We start from the raw sequence: 24,603 nt of genomic DNA, 5'->3' as shown, positions 1-24,603 counted from the left end.
CACCGGATCAAGAGCATCAAGTCGATATACTCCAACCCCACAATGCCCGGGGTTCCATCTAATAAGGCTTGTGAGCGATGCAAAAAGAGACACCTCAAGGTTAGTCTCATAATACTTGCATATAGTATCGCCTAACTTTAACATTTACCAGTGTGATGAGACCCGCCCTCATTGCCATCGATGCACCACTGCGGGCGTTGAATGCCCGGGCTATGTTCAAACACGCAAATTCATCGATCAAGGAGCAACAGTAAGACGGCGCTATGCTCCATATCAAGAGGCTCACTCGAAAAGCTCAGAGCCCAATCCGAGCAGAGTACGTCGAACTGCCAACCTTATCTTAATTCAGGCACTTATATCATGGTATAGGTGCATATTGAGCAAAATTCAGAATTCGTACAGTCGAAAGATAATGAGCTAGGTGTTAATGAGCAGGTTCTGCAGTGGAATCAACCACAAGAGCAAAATAGCCCTCTTCATTTGCAGATGGAAGGGACGAGATTGGAGTCAAGAAATGACCTGATGAGAATGGATGTATCCGATCCTGGTCGTTCAGGAACAGATCCGGGGCCGCAACAAACTACATATGATGCTCCCGAGGCGCGATCAATGTTTATTCCCATCTCCATTCCTGAAATTGCAGAACGCAGCAAGTCAATCTCTCCAAAGGCCGCTTCACGGGGGTTCCGGACCTTTGAGCAAGCCGTCAACTCCACTCCACAAGACAGCCCTGATATCCAAAGGGTGCGTTCTTCGGAAAGTTCATCACATCGAAGCGAGAAGGAAGAATTCCAAGATATCTTCTCGGAACTCATGACAGGAACTGAGCATGAGATCGCGTTCCTCACTAGACATTATTCCGAGGTTATCGGGCCTTGGTAAGTACTGATCTTTCATTTTCTCTATACAGTATATTAATTGTGCGCTCAGGTTGGATTTATCCGACGCAGCAAAATTCTTCTCCGTGTATGCTCCTGTCCGGGCCATCAACAATATGTCAGTGAAATATGCCATTGCAGCTCTGGCAGCGAAGCACCTAGCCCGAGTAAAGGGCGCCACCTCTCCAAACGGTGGAATGTTCACAAGCCCGGCAACGACGGAAATCTATCCCAGTGCGACCCAGGTGGACTGGTTTCTCAAAGCCGCCAACTACTACTATCTGGCAGCATCGGATTTGAATAATCTCACATCTGATGGTTACACAACTGTGTCTAGCTCGGCTGTCTTGGAGTCCCCCTTTGAAACCCTTGGTCGATGGATTAGGTCTCAGAAAATCCAAACAAATCTAAAGCCCGCCAGTGAAGATCCAGACGATGTGGCTCTCATTCGAAAAACAGAAGAGCTTTTGGCCACAGCTACTCTACTCACCATGTACAGACTTTTGGATATGCCTGGCGATGAGTGGCACATGTAAGATATCTTTGTGGGTAAATTTACCTTGCTGTACTGAACACTCGACGCAGGCAAATATCTCGTATCCGCCCTTTGTTTGATTCTCTGCTCAATGTATATTTGACAGCATCGTCTCCCTTTTCCCATGGAATTCGAGCTGCTTTCTGGAACTTCGCTCGCCAGGACTATCTCGGTTCCTACTTCACCCGATCACCTACACACCTCGATCCAGAGAATTTAGGCCTTTGGCGCACAGCGGGTATCGCAATCAATGACCAGAAAAAGTTCCATCTCGTCCAAAACGGATCAAATCTATCACGCGAAGACCAAGCAGCCAACGGCTTGACCTGGCTGAATACAAAGGTTATCAATTTCCTCGCCAGGTCGAAGCAAATACAGATTGCGCAATGGACAGGATCCCCGCCAACAGCTTCATCTGAAATTTCAGGCGCATCGCCAGGTGCCAGTCTGCCATATCCAGACACGGAGACCTGGCTCAAATTATCTTTTGAGTATCAAACATGGTTCGAAAACGTCCCAGAAACTTTCCGCGCGTCGGTCCGCATCGAACGTCCCAAGGATCTATCGAAACCAGCGGAAGGAAGTCGCCTGCCATTTCCTGAAATCTTCCATGGCTTGACAACTTGCGCTGCTGCCATGCAGCATTACCATTTTGGGCGCATCGCGCTGTTGCTGAATCGACCAGCGGATGAGTTCAGCGCACCCTCTACGGCCTTCGATCGTCTACAAGGGTATCGGGAGGTCACGAAAGAGGTCGAGTTCCGTTCGCGCGAATTGTGTGGTATCGCTTTGGGTCGCCCTCAAGGCGGAGTTCGTATATTTATGGTCCCGCTACTTGTCGCTGTCGGACAATGTTTAGAAAGTGCTGAAGAACATCAGATTATCGTGGATCTTTTACGTGGCGTCGAGGCTGATTTGGGTTGGGCTACTGAATATGCCGTTCAGAAACTCCTAGATTCTTGGAATCAGGGAGTGTAATGCACATTTGTATAATGTGTTCATACCTGAAGCCTTCCTACTATTGTACATAGAGTAGTTTATATACTGGTCTCATATAAATAATCTTATGGATTCGTTCTTGGTTCGAAATATGTAGTGAGCCACAGGTGATGCAGAATCTCACATAGTTCGGAAAACAGATTAAGCGTTAGAGACCGGTATCTGACCGTGCTCAATTTCAAGTTCGGGCGGAAACAAGTCCCTGACTTAGATGTTAGATTTGGCCACAGCATGATGGAATTCTTTCGTCACCTATAGTCTGAAAACTATCAAATGGATTTATCAATTCTATCAAAGCACTCAAATCTAAAAGGCTTTTTATAGCAATGTCAATAAAAATAGTCCAATAAATAAAAAGAAGCTCGATTATGCGCCCAATTTCTCTTGTCTCTGAGTCCGATGTATAAACTTTTATTTTTCCTCATTGAAATGCGAGTCTCAACATCAAGATATCTAATATCTATCTAATCTAGCAATCAAAGATCACTCCTACTCACTACCATCGTCCACATTCAAACTAGACCTGGGCTCGAGTCCTATTTCTTCGAGATTCATCCGAAGATTGAGACAAATACCGCTCGACAGGGTCCGGATCGCCAGAGCCACAAGAAGAAACTCTGCGGCCAGCAGCCTTTCTGTCGGCAGCCAAGGTCTGTGCGAATGGCGAGTTGTCACGGATTTGAGGACCCTTCCAGTAGAAAACATAGATCGGGATGGTGAAGAGGATCGCCATGAACCCTAGGAATGTTGACGGCCATTCGAGATGATGCTTTGTGCCCATGTGCGTGTACACTACGTGTTGCGATTAGAATTATTCATGCTTAGGGGCTCCGGTGTACACTTACTGGGTACGGAATACATTGCTGCAATGCCGGCCAGGAAATCACGAGCGAAGCCGTTTCCTCCTGTTGCTGAGGCGGCATATGGCCCATAAGCCGCTATCATGTAGTCGACCGTGGCCATGTAAATGGTGTACTTTACCACAAAATCGTTAGTTAACGTCACAGCAAGAATGGTTATATGGGCTTACGTTGGCAATAGCAATCAAAGCCGAGAATATCATGGGTGCGATCCAGTGGACATGAGGTGGACCGAGACTCGTCCATGCAAATCCAAATAGACCAATTGACAACAGGGGTGCCACTGCCACCAGTTATTAATGGAAACGTCCAGAATTTTTGAAAATCACTCACCGTATAGCAACCAGTAAAGACGAGCCTCTGGTAGAAGGCCATCAGGGTCCTTTTCTCTGATTCGACAATGTCGGTGAATCCAAGGAATGAATGAGAAATAGGCCATCAAGTATCCCACCATCAGTCTATGGTGAAATAGTCAGAATAATACAAAATTCTGATCTTCCATACTCACGGAAGGAAAGCAAGTCCAGTGGTAATGGTGGTGAAATGCCACTGCTTATACACCGGGGTATATGATTGAAGGAAAGTAAAAATCAGAGAATCACTGAAGCCGCTGAGCAGCGAGAGACACAGCACAATCGGCTCACGCACGAACATGATGAAAGGCCGTACCCAAACCATGAACACCCAGCGGAAAGACATACGCGTTTTCTTCAACTCATCACCGCTCCATACCATCTCCCCATTCTTCCGCCTCCGCCTCGCCTCTCTCGTAATAAGAACGCTGCATCTGGTCTCCGGAACAAAGAAATGCAAGATTTGCACAAATCCACCAAGAATCAGCTGGATCCAGAAGTTCCACCGCCAGGAAAGGAAAGTCGCCACGAAACCACCGACAACGGGTGCAATCACCGATCCTGTCACTGAAGATAGCACAATGAAGGCCACAGCGTATTGCTGGTCTTCTGGCTCCCACATATCGGCGACCATACCCAGTGTCACGGAGCCACCGGCAGACGATAAACCACCGAGAATGCGACATACGATTATAGTGCCAAAGTTGGGGGCTAGTGCACAAGGTATTTGCCAGATGTTGACGAAGAGCAAGCTGAGCTGCATGATTGGCCATCGACCAAATTCTTCGCTGAAAGGCGCCCAGAACTCGCAGCCAAAGGCGTACGCAACGAGGAAGCCCATTTGGCCAATTCGCGCGGCTTGCTCGCTGATACTGAAGTGTTTTGCATACAGGCTGACGCTGCTAGAGTAAAAACCGGCGTTGAAGTTCATGGATGTCTGGACCGCAAAGATGACTGAGATAATGGCCCATCTCTTCCACCAAGGGAAGGCATATCCGGTCTTGTCGTAGCATTCCCAGTGCTTCAATTCAACATTGTTTTGTCCTGCTTCCGCTTTCTGGAGAGGGGGCCTCCGGGTTTCGTCAGGAGAACGACTGTTACCATCGTTCGAATCTTGCTTCTCCACGTCTGTGTCCGAGCCATTGGAGTGTTGATCCTCGTGGTGACTCATTGCAACGAGAGGTCTGATGGGTATAACTCAAGGGCTTTTAGGAAAACAGCAGCCAAAAGAGCAAAGACTGCCATTCTGGATAGCAGGAATGAGCTAGGGCCGAGCTTGATTATAAGCCTTTTATTTGGGCAGCAAAAAGACTCGACATCGTCGAGCAAAGTGCCGATTCCGCACCAAATTGGTAGTAGAGATAGAGAATCATTGTTTCCGATTGGTCCGGGACCTTCACATCCTGGCTCAACCAAGCTCCTCCAGGCTCCTCGCGTGGATTCTGGCGCGGAGGAGATATCCGGGGGTTCATGACGATAGACGGAGTCATTTACCTTGAATCATTTCTTCGCTCCGCAGTCTGGAGATTGAGGAGAAAAGACCCACGACAGGTCGCAATTAGAACCCGGCATCTTCGAACCCGACTGTTCGATCTGTTTGGACTGCCAATAGATAGACTCATGGCAGGCGAGAGAGTCCGGAGTAGTCTCCGGCATAGGTTTCTTCGCAATCTCCAGGTGCTCCCCGCGTGGAGATGTGTGGAAATTGTTGGGATCGCTTGCAAGGCAATATTTGAACATTGGTGTGGCTAGACAGGGATACGGTTCCGGTATAGCTGGCTTGCTGCCATAGCGTTAAATGAAAACACTCAACATTTGGTAGTCTCAAGATAGTGATTTATTAAATTAACTTCTTTATCACTCAGATGGCATAGATGATGGAAATGATTCTTATAGATTTGCTTTCTAGAATATTTCCACCCATCTTAGATCCTCAGTAAAAGAGATAGTCTAACTCAGTTATACAACAGTGGAATCAATAGTGCCTCAATTATTGACCAACACTCTCCACCTTGATCGGCATGCCATGCACGTTTCATATCCCGAATAACAGCCCCCTATTAATTCTAGTTCTGCCCTTACTTTGTTTCAGTACCTCGGATAAAAAATCCATTCGGGCGATTGAATGACGCCACTTCTCTCACTTTGGCCCGGATACATATAAGTCACGACCATAAGAGACATACACACATAGGTAACAACTGTACTCAGCGGTTTAATACCGTAGGGATCTGCCGAGTGGCGCTGGGTAAATAGAAGTGACAACATGTATTACGCTCTCCTATGATTCACCAACAGAGTCAAGTCCCCTTTAGGATGCACATTGCGGGGAATCTGGGGATGATGTGGGTCAGTTTTGGGTATTTCCGTGAATTATTCCCACGAGGTGATGGAGTAATATCTCCTAGGTTAATTAGTTGAACTGCTAGTGGTTGACTTGATTGAAACGCAAAGTTTATAATGCGTCCGTCTGATATCGAATGCACGATCTTATTGGCGTTCGGTAAATGTTTACCTTGCTTTCCCGCCAGGATTCGGCCCCTGGGCTGGGAAATTTACTTATCTCACTTAAAACTCATAGGGCCCCGTCATGTAGACAGAAACATTGATATAGTCCTGAAGGTCTTTTGCCTTTCGAGCTGATTGTGTGTGACATTCCACGTATTGAACCAACGCTAAAGGGTTCTTTGTTTCAACATGGAGATGAACTACGATGAAGGGGTGAGTGTTTCCCAGTCAATGCCATGCATTTTACTGGGTATTTTAGCTGACAGCGTACTTTTGCTCAGACTCTTCGTCAGTACGTCGCACAATAACTCACTAATAGCCCTGGTCGTCATGCATGCCTGCTAACTCTATCCAGGATCGAGCAGGAGCTCGGAACAGTGATCTACCCAGGCACAGAGATCATGGCCGATGTAGGCTCCCACCATTTCGTGAAATCGTCCTCGAAATCCGATCGAGTCTTGGTCCCTCAGCCATCGCAAGACCCGCATGATCCTTTGGTATGCGTTTTCCCAATTCCCGATTTTGAGCACCCGAGAACTGATCATAGCAGAATTGGAGCCGGTTTTGGAAGATGAGCGCCATGACAATTTCAACTTTGACATCCTTCAGTCAAGGTCTCGGTCCTTTGGCGTTGGCACCTATGTTTCCGCAACTGATGAAGGCTTTCCAGTCGGATTTGGCTGCCGTGGTGCAATTCACAGGCGTGTGCATCTTGGTTCTAGGGTTCAGTAACTTCTTCTGGTAGGAAAGGTCGAGATTTCGCAAGTATACTCATTGACATCAATCCAGGATACCCATTCAGACCTCTTATGGACGCCGACCCGTCCTGATCTTCTCGACGTTGATTTGTTTAGTCAGTAATATCTGGCGAGCGAAAGCAACCAGTTATGGAAGCTACATGGGGGCCTGCGTGCTTAATGGATTCGGCGCTGGTCCGGCAGAGGTATGTCAATCACACACTTTGATGAACACGACCTGACCTTTCTAGACATCCCAGCCGGAGATCATTGCAGACATCATGTTCCTGCATGAGCGCGGTGCTTATAACACAATGTATTTCACTGCCTACTTTGGGGCTCTCATGGTAAGTGATCCCCATTATACAGGCATGGCCACAACTAATTTGCTGCAGGTCGGCCCAATCATCGCCGGTCCAATGGCTGAGCACAGTGGGTGGCGGAGCTTCTTTTGGTTGAACGTTGGCATTCTCGGATTAGTCCTCGTGCTCCAGATATTCCTCTTCCCTGAAACAAAGTGGCATCGCGTCCATCCGGATGAGCTTGTCGGGGCCGAAACTTGCAGGCCGGCTAGCAATGACTCTGAGATAGAGAAGCCGGTTGAATTCGCACAGCAAGAGATTGCGGAAAATGGCGAGCGCGATCCTTATCTGCACAAGGGCATCCCCTCAAAGAAGCAATTCCTGCTTTGGCAGCTCGATGGAAGCAGTATCAAGACCGTGCTTCTCAGTTTCTATATTCCCTGGAAACTGCTGACCTTTCCCATTGTCGAGCTGGCTGCTTTCGTCGTGTCATGGTCAGCCAGTTGTTTCCTCACCTTGAATCTCACGCAGAGCCAGGCATTTGCAGAACCGCCGTACAATTTCAACAGCCAGACGATTGGCTTTTTCAATTTCGCGATTCTCATCGGAGCTTTTATCGGACTGGCTACTAATGGTCTGCTGTCGGATTGGGTCTCCATGAAAGCCACTCGGAAGAATCGCGGGATTCGAGAACCGGAAATGCGTCTGCCGGCGATGATTCCCTATGTTATCATTTCAATCATTGGCAATTTTATCGTTGCGTTCGGGTATCAGTACAAATGGGATTGGAAGGTAAGCACCTGCTTTCATACTGAGTTGCTTCTCTGCTGACGGTTGATAGATTATTGTGATCATCGGATACACTGCAGCTGGAATCCAGGTCGCTGCTCTTCCGGCGATTACTAGTACCTATGCAGTTGACAGCTATAAGCCCGTGGCAGGCTCAATCATGGTATCCATCACTGTCAACAAAAATCTTTGGGGCTATGGCTTCAGCAAGTTTATCACTCCATGGGTAGAACAAAGCGGGTTTGTCAAACCTATCATGTTGAACATGACCTTGGCAACATTGTGGTGCCTCTGCGCCATCCCCTTCTACTTCTATGGCAAGAAGTTCAGAGGATGGACCGCCAAGTCTTCTGTGCATAAGATGTAGAGATTTCCAGTCAGCATGTCCGGGCCACACGATGTGAAATGAAATGCAAATTTTGGAAGATAATATGGAATAAATTCTTTTGTGCTGTTATAGCTGGTATCATTATGAGAATCGAATGCAACGCCCGCTTGAAAAACGCTCAATCGTCATCGTCGTCAGGATCGTACAGATCCAGGTCCAGCATCGCCTTAGGCTTCGGCTTGGGCGCTGGAGCCGGAGCATGCGCCCGCGGCATTCCAGTAGCTGCTGATCCGGCATGGGCAGCTGCCTTCGCAGCCTCACCCGCTTGCTTTGTGCTTTCCGCGGGTTCCACCGGTGCTGGTGGCTCTGCAACCCCGAGGCCTTCAGCTTCTCGTAGCAACCGTTCCACCTCTTTTTCGGAGTCATCGCCAGCGGCGAGCTGGATTTGACCCATCAATCCCATCCGTATCCGTTCCTCCATCGGGTATGGCAGCATGTAAACCTCGCGTGTGACGTTTGCGGACTCGTCCAGCCATTGGGTTGCGTTTTTGGTGACGGACGCCACGGGCTCTGTGTCTTCTTCGGTTTGCGCTTCCCCATTCGTGCCCGTCATTGTTACGTCTTTCTCGGCGATCGCGGGCCCCTGTCGTTTCACAGCCGCGCCCGCTGCGGCATCGGCTGCTGCTTCGTGATTGTATTTGCTGATCCGACGTGCGAAATTCAGTAGTAGTTTGTAGTCGATCTCTTCGATTCCTCGTAGCACCGAATTTTTGCCCCCGAGCTCATCGTCATCGTCAGAGTCGAAGTCGCTGTCGCTGTCGTTTCCACAAGCTGTTCGAATATCTTTGTCGAACCCTTCGATGTCTCTCACGATGCCTTGGACTCGGTCCTCTAGCTGCTGCGCCTCGGCGCGTAATCGAAGAATCTTTGTATGGTTTTCTTGGTGCTGGCGCAGGGTCTCAATGACGGAGGTCAGCGCATCGTCCGCTTCGAGGAGGGCGACCGCAGCGGCCGGAGCTCCTGCTGCAGTGGGAGATGTTGTGAGACTAGTCAATAGGGCATTGAGTTTGGATTCGACGTCGGTCAGGGCGGACTGGACAAGCGCGTTCATTGTTGAATTGTGTGTGAGAGAGAAGAACGATCCCAGCTCCGACCGAGCTCTAATCACGGGTCACGTGGACAGTGCGATGAATTCCAATTGTTTCAAAATGAAAGATTGAATCAAGATTTACTTCGGGTTGTCAAGTCTTAGAATGAGTATTGTATTGTCGTACATTTGTCACAGCTGGATTGGTCTCATCTTTTCTAGGGTGGGGGTGACGGGTATATAATCGGCGGTTGATACACTTACCTCAATCCAATTCGTATCAAAATGTCCAACGCAAACTTACCTTCAGTGGACTCGAATACATATGCGACTTTTCAGTCTCCCCTTTCAAGATGTGGCCACGGTCCAGGATTGATTCTCATACGGCCTAGTTGCTATGCGACATGCCAAGCACAAAACAAATCGCTGGACCCAGAGCCGCTGATGAAATGGGCAGAGGAAAGCTTCACAGTAGCTCAAATTACCGTAGAGAGCGTGACTCAAGCATCTCTACGTGAATCAATCAATAAAGCCGAGCGTGGCTTGATCGAACGAGGATGTGATACTCGAGATAGGATGGGGTTGATAGGTGAGCGGCAACGTCTCTATCTGCAACATCTGCATACTCACATAGCGCAGTCTTTGGATCCAAACATGACTATCCTCTCCAATTTGAAGAGATGCTACAGGGTGCAGTGGAAGACACAAAGCTGGTCGCTGCTGTATTCTTTGATACTTGGAATGTCCCCTTCTTCCAATCCACCATGCTCCATCTGCCTAAAACGAACACAGTAGTGAAGAAAGAAGGACAGGTCATCCACAAATACTCGGATCTACCCGCAGCTTTCATCATCCCAGGCCATGCGGACTTCAATATCTCAACAGCAGGGGTATCGCACACCCGCAGCGTGGGATTTATCAAGAAACACCTCGGAGGACCATTTTTTGATCTGGAGAGTATTTGGGATGAACACACTTTCTACGAATTCGGCGATCGATCCGTCGAGAAAACGATGGCGACAATGGTTCAGGAACCATATGTCAACCATGTGCCTACGGTACGGGTAGTTCCCAAATTTGAGTCGAACACTATTCTGACAGCGATATACTCCGCAGTTGACTGGTGGTATTGGTCGATCGCGATTAAGTCACTTTTACCTCAATCACTTTATCTTCAATAATCCTGATGACACGGCTTTGGAATTGATTAGCCGGACGGTCGGGACGGATCGTATTGTCGATGAGTTTATTTTCGTCTTCACGCACGCCAAGCAGATGGACTGGATGTGAGCTACTCACTGAATACCTGCAGATTTGGTGTGCAGGTATCTACTTTTCCTGTGATAACATATTAACCTCGTTATTTTTAGGATCCCCGGAATTCCACCGACGGGTAAATATCTTCGCGTACCTTTTACTTCCGTTGTGAATATTCGCGGGGATCGTCTGTTCCATGAACATATTGCTTGGGATCAAGCGACCGTACTTGTCCAGTTGGGCCTGTTGCCTGAATACCTCCCTTATCCATATCCACTACCCGATGGATCTGTTCCGGCCCCCGGAAATAGGTTCGAGTATCGTGTACCGGCAGCGGGCATCGAGTGTGCAGAGAAATTGCAGAATGAGGACTCGGCGCCTTCGAACCGCATGTTCGAATATAAAATTCGAGAAGTGGCCAGGTCAGACGCGTAAGTATATTGTACTAGTTGCTCTTTGGGACAATATGTTTCGGAGGATAATTCGGAGAATGACCTTGCAAGTCTTGTTGCACTTACGCTCGATCCAACTAGACGCACCCCCCGCAGTCTGGGCGAAATCAGTCCATTCTGGCCCCCACGCAGAATATAATCTAGCATAAACTTGTACAATTGCCCAGGATCGATCTTCCATTGGCTTGTTCAAATCTTCATACAGGCAGAACAAGGAAATCAACATCACCCGGACGATCTTGACATCATATTGCATAAATTTGTACTGGAAGAAGACCACGCTTCCAACGTAAGGGACTCCATCGTTGTTCCACTCAGCTAGCCGAGCAATTCCGTGATTGTCATCCTAGTGGAGCGCCGTACATATGATATACGCTGGAAGCTAAATATGCACAGAGATCTTCATCTCCGTTGGACAATAATTCTCCACTCCGTATACTAGTTGCTATGTAGTGTATCGTCCTGCCGCATTACTTGGGGTCACCATCCCGAGACCCACTGTTGAAGTTATTGAGTACTTAAGAACTGGAGCTATACTTGACCGCTGTTACTGTAGCTCTACCTACTATTTTTCCCCTGCTCAAAATGGTTGTGTTACTGCTGGCCCTGGCTTCGGCATGTCTGGCCTCTACATTACCTGTTGTCGATTTGGGATATGAACGGCATCAAGCTTTATCCTATAACGTAAGACGAGTCTCCAGTTTTTTATATATCGTGGTTGGTCTTGTCTTATTCCTTCTATAGGGGACCTCGGGTCTCTATAAGTTCAATAATATTCGCTATGCGGCTCCTCCAATAGGCGACCTGCGATTCCGGGCACCCGCTGCTCCAGAGGTGAACAGAATGGAAATCCAGAACGGCTCTGTTGCCCGGGTGTGCCCCCAGGCAGCACCAGTATGGGACCAAGTTCAGGCAACCTTTGTTGTGGACTATCTTTACGGCCTGCCTTTCGACGGTTCCTCCAATACCTCCGACTATACATATACGCCAATAGCACCAGACCCCTCCGTTTCTGAGGACTGCTTGTTCCTCGACATCATCGTTCCCAAGAAGGTCTTCGATCAAACAAAGGTTAAAAAGGCCACTCGGAAGAATCTGGCGCCTGTGCTAGTGTGGATTTACGGCGGTGGTTATATCACAGGAGACAAGACCCTCAATGATGCCCGTGGACTGGCTCAACGGAGCACGGTCGCAGGCCATGATGGTATTGTTTATGTGTCTATCAATTATCGAGTAAGTAAATCGGTGCCCGTTTGCTGTCGTGAAAATAGTAATGTTCCTAGTTGGGTGCATTTGGTTGGCTTGGAGGTGATAGTGTAACAGCCAATGGTACTGCCAACGCTGCTCTGCACGATCAGCGCTTTGCTTTGAACTGGGTGAAGAAGAACATCCACTTGTTCGGTGGTGACTCAAGCCGCGTCACTGTTATGGGAGAATCCGCCGGAGGAGGCTCCGTTCTTCACCAGGTCACGGCCTATGGAGGCCAAGGCACTGTCCCGTTCCAACAAGCCATTATCCAAAGTCCTGGCTGGATTCCTCTCGTCACTGAGGAAGTGCAAGAAGCAACCTTGCAGCAATTCCTGGGATTCCTGAACGTCAGCACCATAGAAGAGGCCCGCACACTGTCCTCAGACAAGCTGATCGCCGCCAACTCAGCACAAATCGCGATCAAATCCCAGTGGGGACAGTTCACATACGGCCCCACTGTCGATGGAACGTTTGCGCCTGCTCTGCCGGGCCAGCTTTTGCTCGAAGGCAAGTTCCACAGTGGTGTGAATGTTATGGTTGGACATACGGCGGACGAAGGGTTGCTCTTCACCTCGCCGGAGAGTTACAACAGCACCGGCTTCGCCAGTGAATTGGCCACCTTGATCCCGAACAGCCCAAAGAACAAGTTTGATTACGTCGTGGACGTTCTCTATCCAGCTGTCTACAATGGATCCTATGACTACAAAGACTCGGTCGCTCGCTCCGCGCTCATGGTCTCGGACCTGGGCTTCCAGTGCAATACCGACTACATCAACCATGCGTTCGAGAAGACCTACGCCTACGAATTTGTCATCTCGCCGGGGCTCCACGGACAAGACGGTTCCTACACGTTCTACAATCCCGGAGAGACTGTCGTCAGCAGCAACCCGGATGTTGTCACTGCTATGTCGTCGGTCACCAACGTCAGTGTGGCACTGGCTATGCAGGACTACTTCCTCAGCTTTACAGAAAACGGCGTGCCGACGTCGAGTCTGGCTCCGCCGATTGAACCGCGGGGTCCGAGTGGGCAGCTCATGAGCATTAACACCCACACCATTCAGCGAGCCCAGGACGCAACTAATAACCAGCGTTGTAAGTTCTGGCAGACTGCATCTGATCTTTTCCAATGAGGTGTGGTTTTGTGAAATGAAATCTACAAGGCGTCACTTAATGAAATATGCAGGGTTGGGTTAGAAATGTATATAGAAATCAACGAACATTCCACTGTCTCACAGCGGAGCACTCCACGTGGCAGTTCGACACGCTAGCGATCTAAGGGATTGAAATTATCCAAGAACCTAAATATTAGGACTGAATATTCCCGACCGAATGAAATGAGTCTGAGATAGCACGCTACAAATAAAGGACAAGGCAGGCAAGGCAGGGTAATATGCAGCTCGTATAAGCTGCACTTAAGTGGAGATTCTTTATGATTCAATTCAACAAAGCAAAGGCGAGCTCAGGGAATTTTTCTTTGCCAAGATTGCTAAATCGACCAGGGTTTGAGCTCCTATCAGACCGAGAAGCTCAACGCTAATAATCACCTGGGAATCAACACATGAGTTAGCGCGGCATTGTGCATTTGCCGTTAGAACTAGTTAGTACTTCGTAGGTGGGTATAGATAACCATAACCCTCTTAAAACCTATGAAAATTTTCAAACTTTACTAGATTAGGAATGGGATGTCTTGCATAACACGATGCCTATTGACTAGCTGTGATCAGCTAATCTAGCTCCGGCAACCGAGGTCCCCGTTGGATCGCCATCCGAGACAAGACGATACCTATCGATTTGGCCCACTGGTCGTTAGATTCTTTTAAGACACGGTTCGTGAGGCGCTGGATGATTTTGCTGGATTCTTTTTTTAATTACGTATCTACATGTTCAGAGTTGATATTCGATGCTTCCAAGGGGTTACCTAGGTACTTACATATGTACTGTACATGTGGATACATGTATGTAGTCACTCTACGATATTTTCAGTTAATACTGAAATGTAATCTACAACTAGTTGATTTTCAGATAACTGACCTAACTAGTGAACTTAGTTAGTTATTTCGAGTCAATTGCCTGAGGCTCTCAGGATCTACCTGAAAATTTCATGCGCTAAATTTGCGGGCTAAAGATAATAATAGAGACATCTGGAGACAAGTCCGCAGAGACTAAAACCCAGTGGAGAACAGCATAGGAGCATAGCCACTCACGTTGAAACATTTAATTGGGGTTCTAACTGGCTAGTTGCCTAACGCTAAGCTTTTTGTAGACCCTTTTTTTCTCTTCCTGTCTCATACTGAATCCTAAGAAATAATGGAAATATCAGCAATTGATACGACTATAAGAAGGTTTACCACGTAAATGTACACTCATTAGGCATCCATGTTATTTCTTCTTCTCTCATCTCATCTCTTTTCTTCTTTTCTCGGCTGATTTCTTTACTTTCAAAGCTCTCTAGTGCCTTGGCTTGATCTTGGCCCCCAGCTTTTAGTTCTGTTAGTCCTCATCGACTCATCACCTCATCGCCTTATAGTCTCGCGCAGCCTCGCCTCGAGAATCCAACTCTCTTTACTTCTTAACTTCTTATTCTTGTCACACCACTTGTTTTCTTTCCTCTTTTTGATTATCACTCCTTCCTCTCACTTTCCCACGCTTGGCCTCAACCCACCACTTCCCCGCACTTCACAATGCGCTTCTGGGCCCCCATCCTCTGCCTGGGCACCGCCCTCGCCTCAACAATCCCAATCGCCAACTCCCACGAACTCCATCTCCCATTCTCTCCCTCACCAGATAGCCTTGAAAATGGCGTCCACTCATCACTAGTAAGTATCTTTCGCCTAATCCCATATCCACCCACTAAGAAAAAGAACCAGTCAATCAATTGGTCCATCCAAAATGGAAGCCTCTACGCAAACCAAGACAAAGTCTACCCCCCTTCAGTAACAATGCAACTCCGCGCCCCGCTCTACCAAGACGCCCAACTCACAGACAACTCCGTCGACTTGTCATACACCCTCGACTCCCGCCCCTTATCAACAGACCAAGTCGGCGCCGTCGCCGGCATCGTCCGCGTCCGCGTCGAACTCCTCGATCTCCACGGCAATCTCGTCTCGCCCGATGCCGTCGTTATCGACCTACTCACTTATCAAGATGGCAACCACCACATTACCCGCATTCGCGTCGAGCCCGCCCGCGGAGACGGTCGCTCGCAGAAGAATCGGCCCTGGGTCGTCAAGTACTGGAAGACGCAGTTTGGGTCCTTTTTCGAGAGCGAGGAGCAATCAACTCAGCGTCCTGCTGAGTCCCCCGCTACTAAAGTCACTACTGCGAACCACGCGGTCGAGTCTGAATCGAAATTCGCTATCTCTTCGTTCTGGGCTGCTCCACCCCATGCCAATTACCGCGGCCATCGTCGCCCGCACCACCACCGTCCTGGCAATTCTTTCGTGCGCATGGTTCGTCCTATCATCCTTCCTGCTGTGCTGGGTGCTGTTGCGGGTCTGGTCGCTTGTCTGGTGGGCTTCTTCATCGGGCATTTGATTATGTCCTTTGCTGTGCGTCTTGGCTGGAAAGGCCCAGTGCAGCAGCGCACTGCCAGAGCCGAACAAGGCACTGCTTCAGAGAAGTCGCCCATGGTACCGCATGTCTATGTGACAGACGCGACAGAGTCTGTATGACCGGGTCCGGCGCACTTTGATTTCCTTTCTTTTTTTCCAGCGATTTGCATTATCATACCATCACATATTTTCTTTTTTGTCAAATACCTACCTGATTGATCTCTATCACTCGATTACATACACCTGCAATGAGGAATACGTTACGAACTCATACCCAATACTAAGTTCTGCTCCTGTAACACATTTCCGCGGTTCCTCTCAAGCAAGGCCGGCTGGCCCAATGGCAAGGCGCTTGACTACGAATCAAGAGATTGCAGGTTCGATCCCTGCGTCGGTCAATTTTTTGCTTCTGTCGCATCTGAATGCGCAGTTGTGGTTCGCCAGATCAGATTTTTGTTCGGCTCCACTAGACCCAGCCCTAGCCGGCCCGAGTCGGCAACACCGTGGGCCGGCATAGGGTATATGTACAGTAATTCCCTACTCTAGGCAGCTTCGTTTTTGATTCGACATGTCTCAAAAAGCTTGTTGACTAGTGTGAATCTTAATGCATGTGACAGAGGAATCAGCATTGAGCTTTTCTTTTGGAACATATCTATTCGGTGGGTCATGGTGCTCCGCATTGTAACAATAATGTAGCCGCCTAATTTTATGACCATCACTTTCGATTAAACCAAATCTTCTCACCCGTGGCAGGCTCTAGATCTATCCCCACTGCAGTGGTAACACCGTTGACACCAATCAAAAATTCCGCGCTATAGTACTCAGAGCCAGACCCTATCGTTTTGGGTTGGTAGTGATGCGCCACGAAGAACTCCCCACTGACATGATCAAGCGTCAACAGTGCAGGCGTAACACGATCCAGTAGATTCGCACACAGGTGCCCATTTTCAAAAACGAGAGTAATAGACCCATATGCAGGATGCTGGTACCGTCCCGTGTACATTTGCAACGGCAAAGCATGCGGGATGACAGGGCTAGGCAGACACGGATAAAGCCGTTTAATTGCCTCATCTACCGTTTCAGCGGCTGTGATCTTTTCCTGTTTTATCTCTGCCGCGTGGCATGCACTTCCCCCGAAGACCTGATTCAGAAGACGCATGTAGATCTCCACCTGTGCGTTGCGCGCATTCATTGTATTCCCCATCATGACAAACCCGAAGCCCTTGCCTGGAAGAAATCCAACCATAATGCCAAACCCAGCCCAGCTCCCGCTGTGCCAGTATAGCGGCTCGCCGTGGTAATTCGCGACAACCCACCCAAGCGCGTAGAGGAGGTATGGGGCCGGGGGCGCGACGAGCTCGGCCGGATTCGTTATCACTGTGCGGGGTTTCACAAGCTCCGCGTGGCCTTGTGGGGAGATGGGGCCCGTTTTGTAGATCAGGGCTCGGAGCCATTTAGTGTATTCTAGTACGTTGCTTATCATCGCCCCGGCTCCGGTTATGGCCTCGTCGTTGAGGTAGGGCTCTGCTAGGTAGGCGCTTGTCTCGGGATCCCAGGTGTACCCTGTTGCGAATCGCTGGCTGAGGATTGGGTCTTGAGAGACTGTTTGCGCGGAGAAATATGTGTCGTTCATGCCCAGTGGATTCCAGATGCGTTTCTTGAGGGTTTCACCGAGACTTCGTCCTTCGATTTGTTCCAGTAGATGGGATATCGTCATGTACATGTTGTTATTGTAGGAGAAGGTGGTACGGGGGACATAGGCCATTTTCAGGTATCGCAGGTTTCGAATTGCCTCGCGGAGGGGTCTTTGAGGATGCGCCAGACTTATGCAACCGTCGTGAGTTGAAAGACCCGAGCGGTGTGACAGAGCATCTTCTATTGTGGTGTGCATTGTACTATAGTCGTTCTCTAAGACGAAGTCATCCCTCAGTATGGATGCAATTGGTGTGTCCCAGCGAAGGGGCGCATCGGTATTTTGGCTGTCGTCGATAGCAAGACTGACCGCTGCAGCCGTGAATGCCTTGGTTGTACTACAAGTCGAGAAGAGAGTGTCCGTGGTCATCTTCCGATCAGGAAATTTGGCCATTCCATAGGCCTGTATTATAAGGTTAATGGTAGAATTATCAATTGAATTGGGTTTTGTACTTTTGACCAGGTGCTGGAGCCGTGTACTATGGCCATGGTCAGTCCTGGGACTTTCCATTTTTCCATCTGTTGCCGCACGAAGCCATCGAATTCAGGATTCAACGGCGAACTTGCACATCTTAGTACCATGTTGAATTCGCGAAGAGCAGGAAGTTGTTGGAAGGGGGGAACTTCCGAGATAAGAATCATCTTGTCTTGAATAGTCTGACCGGAGACCCGTCGGAGTCCGACGTGGTTTTGTTATGTACCCTGCTCCGTACGTACTTAAATACATATGGAGATATAAAAAAAAATATGGTTAGTTGTGATAGTCTGTAGATAAAGGTTAATTCGTTCTTCTTAAAAGAGCCAAGTAATCATCATGCAGCTTGTAGCTGTGCGCTAAAGAGTGGGAGGAGTAAGTTGATTGTATTGTCGACTACGGAGTAGTTGTCTAGGCATCTGCTAGGTAACCTGCGTCACCTGAGAAGTGTTATGACTGAGCTGTTAGCTGTGTAACACAGCTCACTGATTCTCCAGACAATATGATTGATCCAGCAACGTTTGCTTATGCGTTTGCTTGCTATCCGTGTTTTCTATTGTTTGCTATGTCCACCTGGCTATAGAAAGAGAGCTTTTCCCTCAGAGATCACAGAATTCATTAGGCATCATCCATCATCATCTATCCATATTGCCTATTCTGCACTCATAGTTCAGTCTTATCAGAACAACCGGCCGTGCGACATTGTTTACGTCAAACTTCCACCCAGGAGCAATGGCGGAAGAGCTCACCAGCGTTACTAATTCATTAGGAGAATTGTGGGTAGCTGATAGGAATATTGAGTTGTCTGGCTCCGACCCGAATCGCGCGAACTCAAATCAGATAGCACTCGTGGCATCAATTCAGGCGTTGATACAATTTGCAAAAGCGATGGTAACAAATGCGCACCGACTCGAGTCCTCGGCTGCAAGTACACCTAATGGGGGAGGCTGGGAGGTAGCGCAACTAAGCTCTCTGAGAACGGGAGCTACTGCTCTTGCAAGGATCACAAAGACGTTCAACGATGCAGTTGAACGCTACATTGTAGCTTTTGTTACGTCGTTTGCTCGTCCGGGGACACTGGTGCAAACATTATTGTCGCATTTCGATTGTGAACTGATGAGCATTGCTCGGGATGTTCTCAATTGCACCAACGATGACAGCAACGTTCTACGAAAGTTTCTAGAAATGTGCTATGACCAAGCTCTTCACACTTCTGGTACCATACACCCCGATAGATACTTCGTTTCCCTGGGCGAAGCCAGTCTCGGATGGCCGTTCGACTCCGACTACGAGAGCGAACAATACTACGAGCATGAAAATCGCTTAGACAGCGACCCTGGCTACGCCGAAAACTTTCGCAGGCGATGCCGCATGGAAAGCGAGCGCAAATTCGAAAATAGAAAGCGACAGGAGGAGGAATGGATCGGATTTTGGGTCCAGGCGTTGAGGGAATGTCCCAATGGGCCCACACTATGATGCGTTATGCACCGCTGTTTGCTAGGATGTTTGCCCTCTCGCCACGCTCATATGAATGGGATTTCAGGCCACCTTTAAGATAGTTTATCTATCATCATTCTTCTTCCTATTCCATGAGCTATTGTAGTGAGATCCACTATTCATCAGGCTATGAGGCCCAGTCTCATGAGTTTTGATCGTTTCTTTTCACTAAGATACCTCTGCCACGAGATACTGATCACCTTTATCAGATCTTCGCCTAAGATCTTGTTTCATCAATTTCGATAACCTCATTTGAAGGTCATCATCACCGCTCACGTTGAGCAACATTTCCATCTATCATTATAGCCCCAGAGTTCACGGGGTGAAGATGGAGAACACCCAAGACGGGCAAGTCTAAGGGCAGCAAGCCTAACAACAAGCTATGAATCAGCTACCATACTTTGAAGATGAAGAATACCGACTGGGGTGTCATCCCGGTCGGTGGCCAAAGCCAAGCCCTTCCCGTCAACCAGTCTGTCGCATTGCTTGCCGCAGGGAATAGATTAGCTAAGTCCAATCGACACTGCTCTCCCATAATCTCTAGAATCTTATCAATCTTTCACTACGAAGGCCTCGGGGAATATTAGTACCATTGCTCACGTTAGGTCCGCCAGTGGAAGTTAAGCAGCGTTGAACCTAAGGTTGCTAAGCAAGAGGAAGCACGCACCAAAATGGCCGCGGCCATCGACCTTCGCATGGGATACACTCCCTGGCTCGGTATGATGGAGCTAATTGACGAACTCATCAAGATGCCTACCCTAAACAGCCACATTGTCAACCGTCGTGAAGAAATTGATTATATTGGCCCACCAGGCACGTTCATTATGGCGCATTATCACAGCATCACCGTGAAAAGTCTCAACTTTATTAAGCAGACAAGCTTGATGATGAGATCTCTGCCTCGGCAGTGAGGTCTGGCAGACAGCAACTACAACTGCAGCGAGCAACACCAACATCATCAAATGCCCCTGCCAACTCAGGCAGGTCAGTGAAAATGCACCCCCGAAAGGCAAAAATCGCGAACAGCATTGCCTAATGCAGGCAACCATTGCACCCCATTGAGGTAAGGGCACTATTCACTTACCAGAGGCTTGCTCTTACCTTCGCCTTGATCTGCGCATTTAAGCTTCCTTTACCTTTCGTCCCAGTGACGTGCACTATATTTAGATCATCATTGTCTTTCTCCTGATGACCCAGGATCTCTAGCCACTCCTTCGTCCCAGACAGACTGGGTAACCATCTGGGCTTGGCTACTTCCTTGTAGATCTTTCAATTGTGCAGGTGTAGCAACAACTTTCGACCTCCCATTACGCCTACGCGATTCGAACAGGCTGAGCGCGTTCTGTAAACCATCATGATCAGATGAATACCTAATAACGGATGAATGAGAAAGATACCTCATAGGTTCGGGGTATAGTGAACACTCTGCAAAAGACTTCAGAATTATGTAGAAGATGTTGAGACGAAATTGGCGCTCGTCTGGTTGTTAACTAGTCCGCTGGTCAGGTCATTGTTACTACCTAGCTTCTGCCGCCCAGGTACACTATTATAATTGGACATATGTAAAAGAATCTAAGAGACAACGCAAGGGGATCTCATATCGCGCAGTCATTCGCTGCACAATGAATTCGACTAAGGCTACCAATTAACTCGGTGTGGCATACGTCAAAATCTCATCATACAACAGCGTCAGACTAGAATCTAGGTTCATCAATTCGAAAAAAATAAATGCTACTTCTGGTTCATTCACCAGCCACAATCATTCAATATGAGTGTTTTTCATTCCCGATTACCTTGAATTCAGTGTAATACCCATTTAGAGTGTATCCGCGACGGGAGGCTGATAAAAATTCGGGGCTCCTTCCTGCTCACCCATTTCCTTTACCCCCACAAATTGCATACCAGGCAACACGCCCCCTCAGTGACGACCACCCACCGTCGTCAACTGGAAATTTCGGCGCATCTGTTGATTACCCCGATTCGCACCAATACCGTCTAACGGGCCTTAGCCCATACAACACACGAGGAGTTAAAGGAAGTAATAATCCCTCATGCTTTGTGTACTTACTTCTTGGAAAAACTGTCATCTTCCCATCGGTAACTCTCTGTTAAGGGCAATGCGTAGCTCGCCCATGAACGCTGCATAGGTCTGCTGGTCGTGCGTATGCTGAGTAGGTATAAACAATTCTGGCCTAGGGATATGCATCGCACGCTTCGCGGCGGGGCCGTATGTTTCATCGCAGACAGTGTTTTGTACAACGTATGTGGCGATAGCAAGTCAGCCATGAAAGGTGCCAAGGCTAATTTTGCTTCGGGCTCCGGCTTGACGCAGAGATGGGGCTGGGAGGACTAGGAGGCTGGCGCATATATGCCTGAGACTGGGTTGTATGTCCCTGGACTATATTAAAAGAAGCAGATGTGGAATTAGAGACCCAACCCCCCAGCCCCTCAGCGTGATATAATGACCAAATTAATTCCACGCGACCTATACGCATTTCCGGATGACTGCAGGCCTCGGGTAGTATTTGTCAAAAGAATCCAGTGAGGTAGATATCGGCATTTGGCATTGGAAAGTTCATTACGGAGTATCTCTCAGTTGATAGTTTAATAGTTTGTTGTTGAGAGAGCTCAATTGGGCAGGTGAAATGATCAACCAAAAAAAAGTGGACATAAACAAAAATAAAAATAAAAAAACTAAAAAAAAGGAAAGGCCGGTTAAGACCGAGACTACTCCGTAAGCTATGTAAGTGTTATGATTTTGATTTGGTGTTGATCTCTCGATCTGTAACCTGGGAGATTTATCCCGTTGCAAGGTAGGACCCTCTTCATTTAAGGGACAAACATCCCTTTCAAGCTGAAGCGAACAACAAGCCTCTGGGAATTTGTACCCAACGCACTTTTGACTTGCATAGTCAATAGTTAAGTAAGGAATAATCATAACCAACAGAGAGACAATCATAGAATTAAAGTCCGATACGCGAGAGAGCGAGAGCCGACGCCACAACGCGGTGTGAGTTTTTTTTTTTTTTTTTTTTTTTTTCCAATAGTGCGATCGGACATCATAGGTTTGGACCCATCGACTAGTTACTCGGTGTAGGTAGTTAAAAAGTTACTGTACAAATTCGATTCGGATCTGAATGACGATCTATGTGGGTTGCCTTTTTACTTATTTTCTTTTTCTCATTGATCGTAATCTAAATTGCTTGGGTTCCAAGATTGATGATGGGGCCAAGAGTGCAACAACAAGAATATGGTAGGGCTAACTCTGTTCAGTGATCGAACTGTCCAAGGTAAAATGATGAACCATGACAACACACAAATCCTGCAGCCTGATAATACCATCATCCTGAGAGGAAAAGATTGGGGAAAGCTGTGAAAAGCCCAACAAGGGGAAACCCTGGACGAAGGCTGAATCCACCCTGCGTGGAGACTATGTGGCTAAGTCGATTGGACGAGCCTATGAAGATCTCGAGATTAAATGGAGAAGGGGCAAGCTACCGGCCGATCATCCCCATTTGAGCTAGCAGATCCAGGATTCTTTTGTTGATGACTTCATGCAATCTACGGAGTATATGTTGTTGTGTACAGGATCAAGGCCACGGGCCCTAGCCACGTTGGCTGGGTAGCACGCTCATCTTGTTTATCCTTTTTTGCCCTGTGAATGCATCCACAGCGGTAAATGATTGGACTATTTCTCCTGTGAGCTTCGTCCTCAATTTCCAGTCCGGGGCAAGTGGCTGGTTGTCGTCCGATACATGCAGAGTTTGATTTCTTGCTTTCTCCCTTTATAAGAGACCCATTGATCCCCAGGTTTCTCACATTCCTCTCCTTTGCTTAATTATTTTACTTAAAACATAATCTTCTATACCCCTTCTCTCTTCTTCTCTATCATCCATCAACAAAATTCTCATCATGAAGTCCTTCTCCCCCGTCGCTCTGGCCCTCATGGCCGCCTTTGGCCTGGTCGCTGCCGACCCTTCTGCCACTGAGTGCGCTGTAAGTTGTTTGTTTATGTCAATGCAAGGTCAATGACTAATTGTTCAATTCTTAACAGACCATGTGTGTCTCCAACATGAACAACAAGGCCTCCGAGCTCGGCTGCAAGGCGGGCGATATGGCCTGCCTTTGCAAGACCGACGACTACAAGTTCGGTATCCGCGACTGCACCAAGGAGGCTTGCCCCAGCGATAATGCCGAGCAGGTTCTCGCTATGGCCATCGCCAAGTGCCCTGGTATGTAACATCCAACACCCGATCCCTTTATACACCGTCTAACATGATCTCTCAGGCGGTACCGCCGGCTCTGACTCTACCAGCTCTGCCTCTACCTCTGTCTCCGGCTCCGGCTCCAGCTCCACTGCCTCGGGCGCTGGTAGTGAGTCCACCGGCTCCGTGACTGGCTCTTCCGGCTCCGGCTCCGTCACTGCCACTCTCACCAGCACTTCCGCCCTGACCAACTCTGAGGGTTCCACCACCGGCTCTACCATGATTACCTCCACCACCACCGGCTCCGCCACCGCCACTGTCACCAGCACTTCCGCCCTGACCAACTCTGAAGGTTCCACCACCGGTTCTACCATGATTACCTCCACTACCACCGGCGCCGGCTCCTCCTCCACTGGCTCCGGCAGTGACTCCAACTCCAGCTCCGACTCCGGCTCCAACAGCGAGACCTCCAGCTCTGCTTCCGGCTCCGCTGCCCCCAGCACCAGCGCCGGTGCTGCTCACCCCATGGCCACCGTCGGCAGCGGCGCTCTGGGTGCCCTTGGCCTTGTTGCTCTCCTTGCCCTGTAAACTCGTCTCTAACGTAGAGTCTTTGTCTCTTGGCTATGGATTATGATTCACGTCGCCGTCGTCTGGGCTTGTACAGGTGCAGGAATGAAACAGCATCGTGGTACAATTATGTTTACTTTTCTATCTGCTCTACGGAGCTGTTAATTTATTGTCAATCAGACTTAATGGAATCTTTATGACATTTAATATGTAATAGAATTATACCCACGTATAGGGAGTACCAGTAGACTATTTGACCATGTTAATTGTACAGTAGTTCATT

General features: G+C 48.4%; 12 protein-coding genes across 12 annotated transcripts; 8 read left to right on the top strand and 4 right to left on the bottom strand.

Moving 5' to 3' along the window:
• Positions 1-42: 42 nt before the first annotated feature.
• Positions 43-2,391, top strand: N7529_003549 (Zn(II)2Cys6 transcription factor domain-containing protein; the record flags this gene model as incomplete). The annotated part of the gene is made up of 5 exons (XM_057239076.1): positions 43-99; positions 152-316; positions 370-878; positions 931-1,410; positions 1,464-2,391. The coding sequence occupies 5 exons, from the start codon at positions 43-45 to the stop codon at positions 2,389-2,391; spliced, it is 2,139 nt and encodes a 712-aa protein (XP_057098371.1).
• Positions 2,392-2,929: 538 nt separating this feature from the next.
• On the bottom strand, positions 2,930-4,796 carry N7529_003548 (putative MFS multidrug transporter; the record flags this gene model as incomplete). The annotated part of the gene is made up of 5 exons (XM_057239075.1): positions 2,930-3,204; positions 3,258-3,387; positions 3,443-3,555; positions 3,606-3,730; positions 3,781-4,796. The coding sequence occupies 5 exons, from the start codon at positions 4,794-4,796 to the stop codon at positions 2,930-2,932; spliced, it is 1,659 nt and encodes a 552-aa protein (XP_057098370.1).
• A 109-nt stretch (positions 4,797-4,905) lies between these two features.
• On the bottom strand, positions 4,906-5,097 carry N7529_003547 (uncharacterized protein; the record flags this gene model as incomplete). The annotated part of the gene is made up of 1 exon (XM_057239074.1): positions 4,906-5,097. The coding sequence occupies one exon, from the start codon at positions 5,095-5,097 to the stop codon at positions 4,906-4,908; it is 192 nt and encodes a 63-aa protein (XP_057098369.1).
• Positions 5,098-6,322: 1,225 nt separating this feature from the next.
• N7529_003546 (putative MFS transporter) lies at positions 6,323-8,328 on the top strand (the record flags this gene model as incomplete). Its single annotated transcript, XM_057239073.1, has 8 exons — positions 6,323-6,346; positions 6,415-6,425; positions 6,489-6,630; positions 6,684-6,874; positions 6,923-7,076; positions 7,122-7,217; positions 7,266-7,964; positions 8,014-8,328. 8 exons carry the CDS (start codon positions 6,323-6,325, stop codon positions 8,326-8,328), a joined length of 1,632 nt encoding a protein of 543 aa, XP_057098368.1.
• A 139-nt stretch (positions 8,329-8,467) lies between these two features.
• On the bottom strand, positions 8,468-9,400 carry N7529_003545 (uncharacterized protein; the record flags this gene model as incomplete). The annotated part of the gene is made up of 1 exon (XM_057239072.1): positions 8,468-9,400. The coding sequence occupies one exon, from the start codon at positions 9,398-9,400 to the stop codon at positions 8,468-8,470; it is 933 nt and encodes a 310-aa protein (XP_057098367.1).
• A 261-nt stretch (positions 9,401-9,661) lies between these two features.
• Positions 9,662-11,068, top strand: N7529_003544 (uncharacterized protein; the record flags this gene model as incomplete). The annotated part of the gene is made up of 4 exons (XM_057239071.1): positions 9,662-9,965; positions 10,016-10,434; positions 10,478-10,662; positions 10,747-11,068. 4 exons carry the CDS (start codon positions 9,662-9,664, stop codon positions 11,066-11,068), a joined length of 1,230 nt encoding a protein of 409 aa, XP_057098366.1.
• A 575-nt stretch (positions 11,069-11,643) lies between these two features.
• Positions 11,644-13,463, top strand: N7529_003543 (uncharacterized protein; the record flags this gene model as incomplete). Its single annotated transcript, XM_057239070.1, has 3 exons — positions 11,644-11,769; positions 11,830-12,318; positions 12,369-13,463. Coding segments are annotated over 3 exons (1,710 nt in total), but the record flags the coding sequence as incomplete, so codon positions are not given.
• A 1,551-nt stretch (positions 13,464-15,014) lies between these two features.
• On the top strand, positions 15,015-16,004 carry N7529_003542 (uncharacterized protein; the record flags this gene model as incomplete). The annotated part of the gene is made up of 1 exon (XM_057239069.1): positions 15,015-16,004. One exon carries the CDS (start codon positions 15,015-15,017, stop codon positions 16,002-16,004), a length of 990 nt encoding a protein of 329 aa, XP_057098364.1.
• A 595-nt stretch (positions 16,005-16,599) lies between these two features.
• Positions 16,600-18,218, bottom strand: N7529_003541 (Peptidase S12 Pab87-related C-terminal; the record flags this gene model as incomplete). The annotated part of the gene is made up of 2 exons (XM_057239068.1): positions 16,600-17,979; positions 18,030-18,218. The coding sequence occupies 2 exons, from the start codon at positions 18,216-18,218 to the stop codon at positions 16,600-16,602; spliced, it is 1,569 nt and encodes a 522-aa protein (XP_057098363.1).
• Positions 18,219-18,783: 565 nt separating this feature from the next.
• N7529_003540 (uncharacterized protein) lies at positions 18,784-19,527 on the top strand (the record flags this gene model as incomplete). Its single annotated transcript, XM_057239067.1, has 1 exon — positions 18,784-19,527. One exon carries the CDS (start codon positions 18,784-18,786, stop codon positions 19,525-19,527), a length of 744 nt encoding a protein of 247 aa, XP_057098362.1.
• A 692-nt stretch (positions 19,528-20,219) lies between these two features.
• On the top strand, positions 20,220-20,459 carry N7529_003539 (uncharacterized protein; the record flags this gene model as incomplete). Its single annotated transcript, XM_057239066.1, has 1 exon — positions 20,220-20,459. The coding sequence occupies one exon, from the start codon at positions 20,220-20,222 to the stop codon at positions 20,457-20,459; it is 240 nt and encodes a 79-aa protein (XP_057098361.1).
• A 3,001-nt stretch (positions 20,460-23,460) lies between these two features.
• Positions 23,461-24,341, top strand: N7529_003538 (CFEM domain-containing protein; the record flags this gene model as incomplete). Its single annotated transcript, XM_057239065.1, has 3 exons — positions 23,461-23,544; positions 23,603-23,780; positions 23,836-24,341. The coding sequence occupies 3 exons, from the start codon at positions 23,461-23,463 to the stop codon at positions 24,339-24,341; spliced, it is 768 nt and encodes a 255-aa protein (XP_057098360.1).
• Positions 24,342-24,603: the final 262 nt, after the last annotated feature.

This window comes from Penicillium soppii, assembly GCF_028829465.1.
Source record: "Penicillium soppii strain IBT 18220 chromosome Unknown utg000004l, whole genome shotgun sequence".
In the NCBI taxonomy this organism is placed as follows: domain Eukaryota; kingdom Fungi; phylum Ascomycota; class Eurotiomycetes; order Eurotiales; family Aspergillaceae; genus Penicillium; species Penicillium soppii.
Note: the sequence above shows the minus strand (reverse complement) of the source record. Positions and strands in the feature narration are given on the sequence as shown.